Source organism: Periplaneta americana, chromosome 16 (genome assembly GCF_040183065.1).
Source record: "Periplaneta americana isolate PAMFEO1 chromosome 16, P.americana_PAMFEO1_priV1, whole genome shotgun sequence".
In the NCBI taxonomy this organism is placed as follows: domain Eukaryota; kingdom Metazoa; phylum Arthropoda; class Insecta; order Blattodea; family Blattidae; genus Periplaneta; species Periplaneta americana.
In genome coordinates this window covers 168,740,320-168,759,224 of record NC_091132.1, presented here as the reverse complement: position 1 = coordinate 168,759,224, position 18,905 = coordinate 168,740,320, and the positions used below count along the sequence as shown (strand labels likewise).

Below are 18,905 nucleotides of genomic sequence, written 5' to 3'. Positions count from 1 at the left end.
ATTACCACCCTATTTTTTTTCTTTGCTTTGGCATTCTTTCTATACTGTAAAATTAGCAATGAAAAAAGTTCAAACAACTTAACCTTCGAAGCTACATTTAGCTTGAAAAGAAAAAAAGCTATATTGGCAACACTATTGTCAAATGGCGTATAATCGTCTAGGATACCGTGAAAGGTAATATTTTTGGTAGGCTATATCTTTATACCTCGAATGGTGATGAACTACGTTTAGAGTTAAATCCTAGATTAAAAAAAAAACTTTCTATTGGAATATATATTTCTTGTTTTTCGACAAAGCAGCCAAACCACATTTATCTAAAGAAGCCTGATGGTAAGAGCATACCAGTAAGGGTAGGTCCAGGATAAATAGATTTTATATATGTTGTTAGGAGAGATTAGAATAGGTACTATTAGATTACTTTACATTGTGTAGAGGGTGTGAAGTTATTCTACATTGCAACATGTTGTATTGTCACTGAGAGGTGTAATTTTCAAGTGTGGTAGGTGGGACGGAGATGGTAGAGTTTAATTTTTGTGTTGGATCTTACGCGTCAAAAACTGTAATATTAAGGGATCTGTTATGTTCTTTTTTCTTAAAACGTATAATGGAACATACAGTATGTAACAATCTTGTTCGTACAGTAATATTGTTATTAAAAATATATAATTTCGTTAACGAAAATATAATTTATTTTAAGGGTTAAATTAAATTATGAAAAAACAATATCTTCTTTTCAGGATATATAATAAGCTTCATCAAAATTTTCAAATCATTATAAATAAACATACAAAATCAAAAAAGTGTGCACATTTTATGTAACTTTTCTCTTCGTACATCTAATCATTTTGTACTTTTCAAAGTCTTAATTGCCAACTATTGCACAAAATTAATATCTTGTAACATATTATTTGCTTCAATAATTTCCTCACATCTTCTTTTCATTGAAGAGACAAGTTTCTCGCAAACCTCTGGGGTGATATTCTCCCATTCTTCTGCCACTATTCTTCTGAGCTCCGGAGTGGATGTTACCTTGCCATTTCGTACCCTCCTTTTCACAATTGGCCACAAATGTTTGATAGAATTTAAATCCCCTGATTGAAGTGGCATTTTGAGTTGATGGGGAACGTTCCAAATGAGCCAGGTCTTGGCGATTTCAGCGATGTGTTTAGGGTCGTTATCATGTTGAAATATATAACTACCCTGGAAGCCTATTTTTTAGCGCTTTCTTTCAAATTTGCCATAAGAATATTCTTGTACGTCATTTTATCCATAATTCCATCAATGAAGTGTATGTTTCCGACTTCAGAGGAAGATATGCAGGCCAATATCATGATGGAACCACCTCCTTGTTTTACAATAGGAATAGTATTTTCTTTCCTAAAGGCAGAGTTTGCCTTCTTCCACATTTTTTGCAACCATCTGAGCCCAAAAGATTTATCTTCGATTCGTCGGACCATATTACACGATCCCAATAGTCCTCCTCTTTAGAAACGTGTTCGTTTGCAAATAGAAGTCTTTTTATTCTATTTGACTCACTAATAAAAGTTTCTTACATGGAACCCCGTCATAATATCCGTGTTTTCACAATACACTACGAATGGTCTGGTTAGCCATTTCTTTTCCTATAATGTCCTGTACTTGTGAACGCAGTTTTTCAACACTTAACCTAGGGTAACGACGAATTTGTTGTACAATGTATCTTTCGTCCCTTTCATTTAATTTTCTTTCTTTTGGTTTTCGCCTAAAATTCTTCCAAGACCCTTCATAATTAAATTTGTTTAAAATATGCTGAACTATTGAATGTGTATATCCAACAATTTTAGTTATTTCCCTTAAAGACTTGCCTTTAAAGACAAGTTGAACAATATCTTTCTTCAGATCTTCTGAAAGCTGCTTTCGCTTCGCCATCTCGTACAGTACTGTCATACTTGCAAGGTAAAAACGTAAACAAGGGAAGCCACCACTCAGCAGTAGCAAACACGAACCGGTCAGCTTATTTTGAAACAGTGAGATAGGTCAAGGCTTGTAAGTGTACGAACAGAAAAGTTGCATATCCAACACAACGAATAATAAAGATTTCTTTTTAAAATAACAACAAATGTTTTAAAGATACATTATAATTAAATCTAATGGCGAATGTTATGAATAAACTGCACACAATTATACACGTGAAGAAGAAAACAAAATTTGTATCTTATTTGACAGTTAAAACGTACATTATCACAAAAATAAGGGCTGTACGAACAAGATTGTTATACACTGTAAATATGAATGCAATGATGTAGCCATATGATAACTTTAGTTGGCAATTTCACAGATAAGGCAGATTTCCTGGAAATGTGCTAGAGATCTTCTATAATTTCAGCTTTAGCAATCCCTTCTGCACTGAAAAAGTAGGTGAAAACTCACTCTGCAACAACACTCAATACAGATATCATCCATGTTTGCTTTCTTATGTTTATGTATCAGAGAGATAAAAGATGGGCGAAGGAGTAATAAAAGCTAATCATAGACTAAGTTGGAGCACAGTGAAGAATGGAGTAGTTAATATTTGTCATTTCTGACTTGTATTTGTGTGATCTGGGTTCGATGCCGAGGACCAGTTAACCTGACTTGGATTTTTCCTGATTTCCAACATCCCTCCAGGTGAATTCTGGAATAGCAACAATTTTGAAAGGCAACCATCTTCCACCTTCGTAATCTTAGTTAACTGTTCACAATCGATCTCATATATCGTCACTTAATTTTCCCTGCTTGTCACCTATCCATGAGGGTACTGTCCTGGAAAATTATGCTGCCTAGCAGGCATGAAAGCCACGCCATTGCGGAGAAATCTTAAATAATAATAATAATAATAATAATAATAATGATAATAATAATAATAATAATAATAATAATAATAATAATAATAATAATAATAATAATAATAATAGACAAAATCTATCTAGGATCGTTATGAGTAAACATTCATTTCGTCCGATATAAGCAAAGTCTGGATCAAATTTTAGCCTTCATTTTAGTAGAACACTCTTAGCCAGCACTAATTTGCAGATGTCAGCAGATCACATTCTACCAAAAGATGTGAATTTCTTTTTAAACTCTATCAGATAATGGATGAGAAGGTGACAGAACCAGAAAATGGAGCATTGAAAATAGAAGAAACTGGCACAAATACGAACAGAAGTCAGATTCTGTTTGAACCTTGTCATATAGGCCTAATGGAGGACAGGGATTGTGCACAAGACCCGTTGGCAGTGGAAGACGCAGGAATAGAAGAGAAGAAGCTTTTATCAGAGGTAAACTGGATCAGTTCATTAGATTTGTAGTTCATGTGCGACAGAACTTGAAATGTTCTCATCTTATGTCGGTCGAAATACTGAAGAAAACAGAGATTTGGAAGTCTTTTGTTTGGTACCATGTGACATATGAATTCAATAATTGTAAGGTCTGGTTGTTTTGAATCTGTATCCCTAAAACAATGTGTTTTATAACACTCAAATATCTTCAACTACGAGCTCTTTTTCCTGCGCATCAAGCGTCTAAAATTAGTGGCTAATTGCTTTAAAGCCGTTTTGTTTTGACTATTACACTCTTACTACGTCATACTACTTTTGACCAATAAAACGGTACGAAAGGACGTATTTCAACCAATCATGGCTGCTTATCGCACAATTTTATCGCGTCCCTAGCATTTGTTTAATTTTATCGCGTCCCTAGCATTTGTTTAATTTTATCGTGTCCCTAGCATTTGTTTCTGTGTTTGCCAACATTTGAAACTGCGCTGGTCTGGACGTCAAAAATATATATAAAATTACAAACCACTCCAGTCGATGCACAGCAGTTTCAAATATGACTTGCATGGGCATTCAAGAACAAGAATTAATAAAAATCACTGATCATACCTATGCATCTTCTAAAATCCGATTTACAAATAAATGAAGAGCACCATTCGGAAATCCTGAATAAGTTGAATACACCATGTAGGCCTAAATCAACGCGTTCCACTTCTATTACGCACACGTCCAATATAACATCAATTGAACCACCAACCACATTCAAATTTGAAAATTGTACATTCAATAATTATTCCTTTTAAAATTATTCATTTTTATTTTTTATGTCATCGTCGTTAATTAAAACTTTTCTAACACTTGTGTATATTAGTTAGGTTATGTTATAGCTTCTCCTCTGAGAGGATAAAAAGAACTTCTGCTATATGATATTATGGATAGTCACGTATCAGAGATTGTTTAATATTAAGATTTATTGAATAGTAATCATTACAGTGTCTGTATAAAGACACTACTGCCATCTAGCATGCATCTAGCGTAATATTTGTAATGTTGAGATGGTACAGTAATACATTTGAAGACAGTTGTATTTTCGTAAGTCAATTAATATTTTATTGTATTGGAGTACTTCGTTACTTCTAATCTTTATATACTTTCTTCTAATCGTGTAATAGTCAATTAAATCCCACTCGAGTTTTGATTTTCTCTAGATAAGTCAAAACCTCTAGTGAGATTACTGTTGATAAAAATATAAGTCTATCGAAGCTTGAATTAGTACACTGACGTTCGAAAGTAATCGACCTCGATAGTGTTCGATAACTTGTTCGTGTAAGTGTCGCTTCTGTAGTAATTACTTCTATGAATATATGGCGAAGGTAACAGTCAGTGTCGCCAAACATAAACATACCTCATTATAAAAATTCAAAATTTCATCCCCCTCTAACAGAGCCTTCTTTAGTTACAAGCCGGGACATGGGTAGGTTTGGCAACGCAGAGTGGAGGCGGGAGATTTTAGAGTGATATTGTGTTTGCTCATTGCTCTCGTTATACGTAACGCGTATTTTTTTAATATTATTTCATGCACAAAGGTAAGATCAAGATTCAGAGTAGGGATGTGAATTATTACGGGTTCGAAAATAGTGTTTTATTGCAATCAATTAGCTATACTTCAGAATACGGCGTAAGTAGGCTACTTGCATACAAAGGCTGCCACTTAAAATAATTACAAAAAAAAAAAAACATGTTTTTATTGATAGTAGGAAGGTAAATAAATAAATAAAAAAGATATTCCTTGCACCGAAGATAATAAAATCAATAATGCAATAAAGACGTAAGTTCCTACGCAGTATTCTTAAGTTCCGTTCAGTTAACAAATTTGTGACTAGCAAATTGACAATGTTTTGCGACTTAATGGTGTTTCATCTGTGAAAGGTTTAGGATATATTTTAATATTATCTTATGCGATTATCTATCGTGTTTTTCCTACAAATATTTCAGATGCCTAGAAAGTGCTGTGTGCCTATGTGTCGTAGCAACTACACTTATAATTAAAAAAAAAAATAAAAACATACTTGTTTTTTTATTGATGGTACAAGGGAAAATAAATAAATACTTAAAGAAATGTTACTTGTACCAAAAATAAATAAAATAATGACGTACTTTCGCAATACCCTATTCCAATCAATTAACCATTATGTGGCTAGTAAATTGACAATGTTTTGCCGCTTAATGTTGTTTCACCTCTGACATGAAAGGTGTAGGATATCATATGCATTTTAATTTCATGTGATTATGTCGTGCTTTTCTATAAATATTTCAGATGTCCAGGAAGTCAGTTTTAATTTGAACCTGGCCAGTCACCATAACAATATTGTTATCCTAAATTATTTGTTATAAACTTTTTAAAATATAATTTTAAATAAATATAACTACAGAAAACAAGCTAAGAATGTGAATTATGCAAATAGGCCTAAAATAAAATGTAAACAGAAGAAACTATTGACATTCCTATTATAATAAAAGTATGAGGATGTAAATACAGTTAAGCCAAGTAAAAAAATCTATAAAAAAATGAAAACACATCCCTTCAACATAATACGTAACAAAACGCAACATTATCTATTAAGTGCATGTATGTATCAATTAGCGTAAACTCTGTGGACTTTAAATCCTGTAAATACCAAGTGGGTGAATGTAGAGTATCCAACGCCCACTGAACGAATATTTCACTTTTATCACTGCCAATGTTGCGCTATAATCGTATATGCAAGGTAGGCTATAACAAAAACCTAAACTAACCAAACCTAACCTGTCAAAGAAGCAACAAGTTATACTAAATACGTGTAAAATTGGCCTATGTCTCTATAGTGGGCGGGACATAAGTGACATTGACCAAACCAACAAAGTGATTATATGCATCTACAAATTATAGATAGTTCTGACGTATAGCAGGCATTCCGAATCTTCAACAAAACTGCAACATTTATGGGATCACAAAACAGCTGTTTACAATGACTTTGAAAACCAACGGCGTAACTTTATTGATATAGCAGACGAGACCCAACAATTTGACTAGAATTCTGATACACACAAATCACAACTAAGAATATAAAAATGTGGTTATACAATATTTAATAGAATAGTCAATTACTTTGTCATCCATAACCGTAAAAATTCCCAAAGCCTGCAACCATTTTATTTTCATTTATTGTCTTGTTTTTTTTTATCACCAACACGCATTTAGTTTATAACACATTAAAAATTAACGTCTGGTACGACCGCAAACATAATTCCATCGACACACACTTAAATTGTAACATTAATTTACATTAAAAATCGGCATTAGCACAAACACGTGTCCTGTATGGTCGGCCTCCGGCTGACAGTTAATTACAGTGCAGTGTTGCCGACGTATGGCTCCGGCTTGTAACTAAAGAAGGCTCTGCCTCTAATCATTGTGTAAAAACATTAGATTTAGCGGAAAACCGCTGATGTCAATTATAAGAATAATTTATACTTAATCTACATCGACATTCTCCCAAATACTTTTTTACCCGTCCCAAAAATAGGGTCGCCTATTGATAAATAGCGGAACTATTTCAAAGCTTGTCAATTTTTTATATCTTTGGTTCAGACTTATGCCGTGGGTAGAAAGTTCGCTTACACGATCACATAATCGTAGGTCAGATTCCTTTGAACGTCAGTGTAGATGCGTATGTTTTAAAATATTACTGAAAGAATAAAAATCCGTGTCATGATAGGAAACCAAATTTACTATCAATAAAGAGTACCTGCAATAATTTGTCGTGCCTATATTATGTTCCGGAATTAGGAAGACTGTTATATTACATATGCAGAGAGGCTTTTAGAGTCGTGGGATATTAAAACTTCCACCTTACAAGACAGTAGCCGTCGAAATGCTGACTGCCTCCACCAAGCAAATACTTTGGCACTGATTTCTGTTTGCGTGTGAGTGATCTCTATAAGCATAACATAGCTGGAGGGATTAGTTTCATGAAACAATTAATTTAAACGCCATCTTCTGGTTTGTAGCACAATGCAATAACCACGGGCTGTCGTCTGTTACCACTTTGCAATTAATATCACTCTATTTCTGTCAAATAATTTGAAATGTCGGGCACTGTATATAGATATTCAGTAAAAAAATACAGTCCCAATTTCTTGCAAATATTTTTGTCATATATGTTTGTAATGTTCTTTTCAGGAAGATTTGCGTATTCTTCACAAAGTGAAAGAGGAGATCGATCTGAAAGAATCGACTGAAGAGGATAAAGTTTTAAGTGAAAGGTTAGTACGGTGGGTAAACGTCGAACTTAAGGAAAAGAGGTCCATTAACTATTCGTAAAAGACGTACATCTCTATAATTATTGAGGACAAGTGTTTTTCTGTTTTTTATCGAGGAAGAATTGATGTAAGGTAGAATAATATCGGAATATTCTTGCCGATTACATTGAATATGATACACTTTATCACGTTCGGAGAAACTCGTAATGCATTTTGCTTTTGTCTCAACTATACATTGGCATTTTGTTATGTCTTACAAATGATGTACTACTCACATACTCGTGATTTTACTGATCAAGGATTGGAAGAATATTCTATCCTATCTTATTCTACTGAATGCCTCAGTAATAAAGGGGTTTTGACGGAAGAAATGTTGAGAGAGATTGGCTACCATTAGAAAAATTCCTCCATGTAATCCATTAGGCAGAGTGCACAGTATAATGTCCATATTGCACTGCAACTAGGAATAGAGCGTAGGGTCAAGTAAGGCTAATTTCTTACAGACTTCAAAATGTACCAAAGGCTCATTTTAAAAAGGTTTAATACTGCTATTATGGAAGTACATTTTATGCTCTTTAAGGATATGTGTACGTGAACGACCACAAATATTATCAGAAAATACAGAATTTAAATTTCTAAAATTTTATAAGAAAATGAACTCGTAATTGGACAAAAATTACAAGGTACCACGACAAGACTTCTTAGAACTTAAATATCTGATAAAAATATAAAAAATGTTACTAATAATATTTTTTAGAATTCACTTTTTACTTTAAATTAAATTTTCCAAAATTTCAACATTTTCACACATATTATTTCATAACTCCACAGTCATTAGAGATAGAATTCTGAAATTTTGTACACTGATTTAACATGCATTTATGCAAAAGGTAGACTACAATAATGCCCATTTCTTTGAAAATAGAAAAATTAGGTCACAAAACATATAAATTTTAATATATTTTATATAGGACAAATAAAAAATTAATTGTATTAAAATAAACAATTCCAAATGTCTGAGAGTAGTCTACTTTTCAGAAATAAGTGTTCATTACATGCAGGAAAAAAATATTAAAAATGTCAGAGAGACCATAACAATGTTATGGTTACCAAATGCTGTAACTGCAGAATTTTTTTTTTTTTTTCATACTTTGATAAAACTGAATTGAAAAATATTATTAGTAACCTTTTTTATATCTTTATCAGATATTTAAGTTCTAATAAGTCTTGTTGTGGTACCTTGTAATTTTTGTCCAATTGTGAGTTCATTTTCTCATAAAATTTTAGAAATTTAGAGCCTGCATTTTCTGATAATATTTGTGGTCGTTCATGTACGTATACCCTTAAGAAGCAATATTGAACAAAGTTAAAAACAAAATAAATGTATTACAATTAAAGACTGTTTTGTTTGTTTAAAAACTTTGATGTGTTACTGTTCTTCAATGAATAAAGACAGAATAATTTTTAATTTTCCATTTACTCAGAATAGTGTCAGCTTCATTTTCTCTAAAGAAAAGCTGTAAATGTTCAGCAATCTAGTAATGATTAGTGTGTGAATGAGAAATGCTATTATAATACACATTTTAGGATTATTACGATATGCTAGAAAAGTTATTATGATAAACATTTTAGGGCTGTTATGATAGTACGTTCACAATAAAATAAATTCACCAAGTTGATCAGTTTTCTAATTTAAAGCAATTCATACCTCTTGAGGGGTATTTCACAATTTCTCAGCTCTTGGGGGACGTTTGAATTGACTTTTAGAATGTACAATACAGAATAAGTTTAAAAATTACGCAGATAGATGTAAGTTTATTTATTTACCTAAGAATTTTAGCTTAATACTCATTCTTCGTACTGCTAACATTTAACCTAGCTCGGCATTATAGGTTTTGACGGTAACAACTTTTGTCAGGTTTATTATGCTGCCACCTAGTTGTTACATAAGGAGTCATGTCATAACTCCCATTTGAATTGCATTAGCGACTGTACTGTCATCTCGTGTTCATTTACGGCGGACAGGTGGCGATTCTGGCGGTTGTTCTTTTCAAAGTGCAACCAATTTTAACATAGGAATGAGCAATCTATATGTGACCTGAGATTTAACACAACTTTGGAAAATACAATCATGTTATTTAAAAACTTATTTTAATATGTTTTAGCAAAACAAATTAAATCTAATTCCTTTCTCTCAAAAAATTATTTGCACATACAGGAATTTTCTAGTATTGGCAGCAAGATGTTATAGTCTCAGTAAATTGTATAAATTTTTATGTGAAAAAGAGGCCTTTACAAAAGTTACTAAGTTCGTAGTCACTTTAATTTGATTTCAACCAAATTTTTTCAGGTGATACATTAAGCATCTGTGTGTATCACAATAGCTCTACTTCATTGCTTTGTAGAATATGACCAGAATACCCCTCTTGATGTATCACAATAGTCCACACACACAGCTATTATGATACACTAGTTCTGTTTTAATTTTACCCATTATTACAAATAAAAAATAAATTTATCTCCAAATCCTTCATATATGTATAAATTAGGACATGACTAATTTTTTTCAAATTTGTGTCTGCTTTGATAGAAAAATTACAGCGAAAGATTGATTTTTTTATATCATAATAGCCCCACTTGACACTGTATTCTTTTAATGAGTGTGAATAATGCGCATGACTGAGAAGTTGGCTCATATGATGACTGATGAGATGCGGTTACATTTCATGGCTATGTAAATTGACAAAATTATCCATACTTGTGCACTGGAAAACGAAACATGTTTTACGATCTCCCACATATCGAGAAATTTAACGAGTGGTGTGCTATGAGGAGGGAAATAATCATTTAACAGCATTTCTTTTAAACAAATATTAAAAGTCGTTAAAGCTGACAGTTACGTGAATATGATTATTTCGCCCCTTTTTTTTTTTTCAACAGCCGACTGAGATTCATTCATTAGCGTTAATCTGTGGCAACGTCGATGCCATATGCTAATGTCTGTGATTTTTATCTTTGGAATTCACTGAAAGATAAAGTACACAGGCCAATCCCGTGCAACTTAGGAAATTAATCATAATATCTGTGAGCAGATTGCCTCTCTTTCTCGATGGGAAAATATGTTAAGCACGTGCCAAAATGTATAGAAAAGCCCACCAGACAGTTCCAGCATGTTCATCACGAAATTGCGAGAATATATAAGACAGCGGTGTTAAATGTCAGATAAGACAACCAATACTTACTCACAAATGACTTTTAGAGAACCCAGAGTTTCATTGCCGCCCTCACATAAGCTCACCATCGGTCCCTATCCTAAGCAAGATTAATCCAGTCCTAGCATCATATCCCATCTCTCTCACATCCATGTTAATATTACCCTCCCATCTACGTCTCGGACCCCTAAGGTCGTTTTCCTCAGGTCTTTCAACTGACACTATATGCATTTCTGGATTCGCCCATACGTGCTACATGCCCTGCCCATCTCAAACGTCTGGATTTAATGTTCCTAATTATGTCAGGTGAAGAATACAATGCGTGCAGTTCTGTGTTGTGTAACTTTCTCCATTCTCCTGTAACTTCATCCCTCTTAGCCCGAAATATTTTCCTGAGCACCTTATTCCCGAACATCCTTAACCTCCATTCCTCTCTCACAGTGAGAGTCCAAATTTCACAACCATACAGAACAGGTAATATAACCAAATACCTTACTATAATAATACCGGACAGCTGTATACTAGTAGCATTGGCGTGAGTGCGAAATATCGCGGACCTGACATCTAGCGGAGCGGGATGGAATTACGTCCACATATATAAATATTAACATAGCGGGATTCGAACTATTGTTTAAAACGTGAGTTACTAATGTGGAATTATATATGAAAACTTAAGAAATGTTGAATAGTATTTAATGTAAAATTATTATCTCATATCAAAGCTGCATATTATGAGAAATATATTTCATATTACTTTCCGTAATTGTTACATATTTTTTCTTTGTTTAGTGAGACAAAATTAGTCCTGATATTAGGAATGAATTTACAGTAATGCTTTATATACGCATTGCTGACAACTGCAAATATAAAATTGATAGTAATCTGATGCTTGTAATAATTAGTAAAGGCATATGGACAACAATAAAACTTAATTTGATAAAACCTTAAAATTTCCAATACATTTTAACTCCTATTCATTTATTAGATCTAAATAAAAAAGCTAATTTGTTTTTTTGCTATCAACATAAAGACAAAGCAATTAGGCCTACTAAAGAATGTTATTGACTCACGTTTTATGATCCCTCGGAAATCGAAAGTACTATTTGGAGTAATTTGTAATGCTGTAATTTTGTAGCAATTATAAACAGCACACATACAGCCTTACATTTTAACACAGTACTAATTAATAAAACTATTAACTAGCTCAGGAACAATATACATTGCAGTAGATTACAGCTTGTTTCACGAGTATCACCGCTCCGGCCGCCTAGGTAGCAGCACCAGCGTCGTTCGCACGTAAATGTGCTAGCTGTCCGGTATTATTATAGCAAGGTATTTGATATAACTTGTTTTATCCTAACAATCAGTTTTTTAAAGCAGACTGGATGACCAAAGCTTCTTAACCGAGTAATAACAGCATTTCCAAACAATACTTGCATAGCTCTTAAAATTTAATGCTCCTATTTAATAGTTGAAAAAGAATGTATAATAATTACCTTGTTATGAAACTTACTACAGTATCTCTTTGAAGGCTTTGCATTTCACGACACTATGATGTTAATTTCGTGGATTTCAAAAAACAAGATATTTAAGATATATGAAAATTAGACAGTTAAAACATTTCACATGGATTATAGTCGTCATAGATATTAGAAAAGAGGTGTGTAATGTTCTAGTATCTAGTATTCTTGGAGTTTCATATGTTCAATGTTATTTCTTATTCTATGTGAAGATATTATGTAATGAAATAAGACTTTATACGATGCCAAGGAATTTTTTTTTCATTCCAGGTCTGCATTTGACCATGACAGTGAAGTCTTAAGTAAGGATTCGTCAGAATGTTATCCTATTGATAAGGAAGAACATGATTCCATTAAGAAACTGGATGAAAGTTACTTATTACCAGGGGAGCCAACCTATGGTGACACATCCGACAGCCAAGATTGGGACACGACTCTTGCAACAAATAGCAGTCATACAGGGGACAGTTCACTCCAGTGTAAGATTTGTGGCAAGACTGTCGCAGGATCTGGAAAACTTAAGAGACACGTACGCCACCACGAGAGAGACAAGCCCTTCAAATGCGAGGAGTGTGGCAAGTGCTTTCCACGTTTGGCAAATCTCGAAAGCCATTTACGCAAACACACCGGCGAGAAGCCTTTCAAATGTGACGTCTGTGGAAAGTGTTTTTCACAGCCGGGAAATCTTAGAATTCACACGCGTCTTCATACTGGGGAAAAACCGTTCAAGTGTAATGTGTGTGGGAAGAGTTTCACAGAATCTGGAAGCCTTACCGTCCACTTGCGAGAACACTCTGGCGACAAGCCTTTCAAATGCGAGGTTTGTGGGAAGTGTTTTTCCAGGACGGGAACTTTGAAAAGACATGCATTCCAGCACACTGGCGAAAAACCATTTAAATGTGACGTTTGCGGGAAATGCTTTTCAATGTTAGGCAATATGAAGACACACGCTCGAAAACACAGAGGCGAGGTTCCTTTCAAATGTGACGTCTGTGGTAAAGCGTTCTCACAATTTGGAAATCTTAAAAGGCACATACCCACGCACATCGGCGAGAAACCATTTAAATGCAATCTCTGCGGGAAATGTTTCTCATTTTCAGGAAATCTAAAAAAGCATACTCTGCAGCACAGGGGCGAGAAGCCGTTTAAATGCAACGTATGTGGGAAAATTTTTTCACTGAAAGGAAATCGTAAAGCACATGTTGGCCAGGATTCGGGCGAGAATACGTTCAAATGTCAAACCTGCGGGAAGTGTTTCTCGCAGTCGGGGCATTTGAAAGACCATGAGCAGAGTCACACTGGTGAAAAGCCTTTTATACACGGTGTTTGTGGAAAATGTTTTTCCAAGTCTGAGAAACTCCCAAATTTAACGAAGACTGGGGAAAAATTGCCCACCCTTTTTGTTATCTAATTTTTTTTGCAATAAATTAAATCTGACAGTTTCCACTCTTCTTCTATTTGTTTCTAATGTGATAAAGTATGAGTGTACACATTTATGTTTCGGATTTGAAATATAACAGATTAAAATTAAAGTCTTTGTTAGTGAGCAGATTTTACCCACTTTTGGCATTTCATGTGACCTAAATTTTTTTAAACATTTTTTCGTTTGAATTCTGTGATTTTTGTCCATTGTAACTGTTTTCAATGCCGTTAAAGTATTTCATTGTTTCTATTCTTCACTTTACCAGTATTATGGAGTGCAATGTGAAAGCTTGTCTTAGTAAATTGGTACTGCTACTTTCTTTATTGCTGTTTATTCGGATCTAGTTGTTTTCAGGGACACATAACATAAACATGAGTTGTTTTGAGGATAATGGTAGATCTAATGTTTTGATTCAAAGTGATATATTGCTACTGGAAACTGATTTACGGACGAAGTTGGAGAAAGACTGGGAAAGATAATACCGAAGGGGTTAGTGAAGATGAATCAAGTTCTATTTCAAAATCTATGTGCCAACAAGTAAGTTGTTCACAATGTCAGAAGTAGATTTTGTGGATTTAATTTATGTAAAAATAATTCAGATAATAAAATTGAATCTGCTGGAGCATTTAGCTCAAAATATGATGTAGAATCACTGAAATGAAAAACTGATGTGGATTTTTTAAAAGTAATGTAAAGGTTTTTGGTGATTGAATTTAATTGAACGTATTGTACAACTTTAAAAAAGAAAGTAATTGTTCAATGTTAATACAGTAATAGAATAGTGTAATTTTTTGTTACACTAGAATTACTATAAAATATCTTGACAGCGCCAAGGTTAAAACACATTCACAGCATCACTTAGATCAGATTAATATGATTAATGTGAAGAAAATGTAAATTTGGCTTGATTATTTAACGACGCTGTATCAGCTACTGGGTTATGTAGCTTTGATAGAATTGGTGATAGTGAGAGATATGATGAGGCCGAGGATTTGCTGTAGACTACCTGACATTCGGCTTCGGTTGGGAAAAAAAACAATCAGATCAAGCGGGAATCGAAACGACACCTGAGCGCGTCGGAATCAACAAACGTGCCACCGCCTGAGCTACGCTAGTGACATCTTGTTCCTCCTTGCGAGTACCTTATGAGAAGTATTAAGGTGTAAAAATCACAAGGAAAATAATTCTTTGACCTACTAAAAGACGAAGCACCTGATGATTTGATTCCAACGATGGATTACTTCTCAGAAGATTATGTAGTAAAGCGTCCAGCTAGAGGGAGACGAGCAGTTCCACCCAAACATTCAGTGGAAAAATGGAATCATTACCAAGCCACCCTGGACAAACAAGGTCAGAGAAGGGTCGCACAATCATTCAGACTGGTCGTTGGAAAACACCATCCTGATTTGTATGAATTCAATAAAGAACCATCAGACACAGAAAATAATTTATCGCAATTAATTTTGGGAAGAAGTGTAAAGGCAGCACCAAAAAATAAGTAGATTTCAACACAGAGAATAATTAGAAATATTGTTATCGATTACAACAGTTCCAAAAATGAAAATCGTGTTCTGCTATACTTACGAAACTTAGCACATACTGTAAATAAAATTGTACCTTAGCACATTATTTGATTGCAAATGAATTTTTTTTATATTACAAGCATTTTGCTTAATTTAATATTATCTGTATCTCCTATCACATTATGTACAATTTTCTTCATGCAGTATTGAGGAAATGTTTATAGGAAAAATAAAATTTGGAAATTGGACTCTATGGGTCGATTTATAAAACGAGGTCTAGACCCCGGCCATGGCTTTAAACCGCGTTTTGGTTTATAAAACGAAGTCTTTTTCATTTTGCTTAGCCATGGCTCGAAACCATGGTCTGCAGCAGAGACCACGGCTGGGGTAGGTTTAAAACCACGGCTTCATGTATACAAGATGGAGGCAGTAGATCAGCTGGATGATTAAATTTGTATCTACGAGTATTATATCCCCAGATTAGATTGGTGAGAGACAAATAATCTTTTGTAACTATATAACGACGATAATATCAGGCGAATATTTCGATTTTCGAAGGAATCAACGCAAAATTTAGCAAGAATCCTAATAATTATCTGCAAAGAAATGCAGAAGGCGCCAGGTTGACAATTTCTTTACACATTCTTGTTGCTTTGAGGGAAGTAAGATATACGGTAATATTTTATACTAGTTATACTTTTATGTCAATAAGACGATATAACTTAATTCTTAGTCTTTACAGGAGTTTTGGACATTTTATTTAATACTCGAAAATGTTGTGGCAAACGTGATTTTGTCTTATTTTAAGTTTTATGCTACTGGGCCCTATTATATGTGAAAAAAGAACCATACTACATTTTAGTTTCAATTGAAATTTTAATTCAGTTCATATTTAGGTTATTAATTCTTTGGAACCGGTTTTCAGGTAGTTAATGTTGGTAATAGTTATGAACAAATGATAAACTGCAACATAAACGCTCGACTTGTGCTAATGATTTAGTCAATATCATTCTGGTACCTAAAAAGCCTTTCCCTATTAAATACTAGGTAATGCTAGCATCTTAAACGCACACGTATTCTGTAAATTAGTAAATATAACAATACCTTAGCTGAAAACAAAAGAATGTGACTTACACAATTCAATAAAAATATTAATCCCGATATTCATTTATTTCTAATATCGACTGTTTACAAGAATGAAGATCGATTCTAAGCTGCGTTGTCATTGGGCCTATAAAACCCACGAATCTCGGTTTCTTCTCAAGCCACGTTTTAAAGCCGAGTTTTGGAATCACTATTTCGTCCGTGTTTTAGAAATCGACCCAATAGGTTTGTTCCAGCACCGTTCAGAATCGATTCTGAACTGCCTGCTCAAGCTCAGTAGCTCAATGTGCGTTCCAACGGAAACTGCAGTCCTAGTTTCCTATTCCAACGTGCTTCAGGTGAAATTGGATCTGGATTAATAGCGGGAACTAGCAATTCTGAACTGCTTAAGTTATGGCTAAATGCTTCGAGTCTAGGTAGGTTCAAATAAAATACACTCAGGGACAAAAAAAAAAAAAACCCCGGACACTTCTATTTTTGCTTGTATTTTGTTGCCATTTATTTCAAAATGAAACAAAACCCATTTAAACAAAATAATGTTTCATTTAGCACTTTATACGACAACATTTCTCTGATGAGAAAATTTACAAACAATTACAAAGGGCGTATAAATATGGCATCGTTTGGTCTAACTGTTTTTTCATTTTATGGTGCCTTAAACATTAAAAACTCTTTTTAGTAACGGGTATTACCCCCTCTGGCTTGAATAACTGCACCCATACGTCTTGGCATGCTCTCAATTTGGTTAGCAATGTCTTCTTGAGGAATAAGTTCCCATTCTTCGCCAAGTGCTCGCCTCAACTCTTGTAACGATTCTGGTCTCGGTCGTCTATTCTTAACACGCCGTCCCAGCATGTCCCACACGTGTTCAATTGGGTTCATGTTTGGCCTCCTTGCTGGCCATGGAAGAACATGGATTCCCACTTCTTGGAGATAATCTCCGACCGATGGGCAATATGCGGCCGTGCATCATCATGCATTAAAACAAAATTATCGCTTACAAATTGGCCAAATGGCACAACATGATCAGCCAAACATTCATTTATATACCTATCAGCTGTTAGTCTTCCTTTTTCAATAAAAATCAACTCTGTACGAGCATCCGTACACACTCCTGCCCAAACCATCTCTCCACCACCTCCATACGGCACACTTTCGGAAATGCAACACTGTGAAAACCGTTCTCCCCTCCTTCTCTAAACTCTTTCACGTCCATCAGGTGAGCACAGATTGAAACGGGACTCATCGGTGAACAGAACACAGCTCCACTGTCCATTTCTCCAATCCCTGTGATCATTTGCAAAACGCAGTCGTTCAACTCGATGCATCCTGAGAAGTCTGGGACCAGTTGCAGGTCTACTTGATATCAGTCCACTTGCTTTCAACCTCCTTCTAACTGTTTTGGCAGAAATTGGGCGTCCATGCATGTTAAGAAATTGCTGGGCTACACTAGTAGCTGGCAGGTTGCGCTCCCTAAGAACTCTCAACACCATATACCTGTCTTCATTTGGATTTGTAGCTCTTGGACGACCCGAACCTGGTCTTCTGGTATATTCTAGGGTCTCTCTATACCGTTTTATGGCATCATGGGTTGTGCTTCTAGCCATATTCATAACATTTGCAATGTAACGTACACTGCGTCCATCATCGTAAAGGGCTACAGCTCGAGCCACATCTTCAGGTCGCATCTTGTTTTAAGACAAATGTTACAACCCCACTTAAACTCAGAAAATGTAAAAATAAAGAAATAACGAATGATACCGATAATGAAGCACAAAATGGTTGAGACAAAATTGTTATAGCTGAGACTCCGAAAGCAAAATTGGAATATTTGGTTGTAATGGCTTGTTTATAAAACAAAAAACAATCAACAATGTATACACGTCTCCATAACAACAGATGGCTACCATAATATTGTATGAGAAGATAATGTTTTGCAAAATACCAGCAAATATTAAAGTGTCCATTTTTTTCTGTCCCTGAGTGTAAATACCGGTAGTCCATCATGAGTGATGTGAAAGGTGATAACGATGCATTTTACGAAGATATAAGTTCGGAAGATGAATATAATTTTGATAGGAGAAGAAATTCCGAAGGTCGTGAAAAACGATTTCCAGGAACGTTCCAACAATGTAAACTTCCGAACTAGTTCTGACACCGTACACAACTGCCGCATGCGTCGAAAGAAGTTCGGTACGAGTTCTGAATTGCTTGCTGGAACAAACCTATTGTTACACAATTTGAAGCGAAGATGCAGTCGCGAGAAAACGCGACAATATTCGTCACGACAATAAGCGGCTTTGGCAATACTGAGCCATAGATTTACTAAATAACCCGCTAGACCGCTCACTGGCGCTAGTATTATGTTCCCAAATTGAACAGTCGACGAGCGGCCATTTGCTTGGTAGAGCTGAATAAGTATGGTTCTTTCGTGTGCTGCTTTTTATTGCAATAATGCACATGGATGTAACGATAAAGAAGGAAGGAATGTTATATTTCACTGGTTAGTTAATCCTTAATTTCTACGA

General features: G+C 34.6%; 1 protein-coding gene across 1 annotated transcript; it reads left to right on the top strand.

Annotated features, from left to right (window-relative positions):
* The first annotated feature begins 173 nt into the window (after window positions 1–173).
* LOC138691854 (zinc finger protein 235-like) lies at window positions 174–15,374 on the top strand. Its single transcript, XM_069814394.1, has 4 exons — window positions 174–330; window positions 3,108–3,296; window positions 7,516–7,598; window positions 12,598–15,374. The coding sequence occupies exons 1-4, from the start codon at window positions 328–330 to the stop codon at window positions 13,736–13,738; spliced, it is 1,416 nt and encodes a 471-aa protein (XP_069670495.1). The 5' UTR covers window positions 174–327; the 3' UTR covers window positions 13,739–15,374.
* Window positions 15,375–18,905: the final 3,531 nt, after the last annotated feature.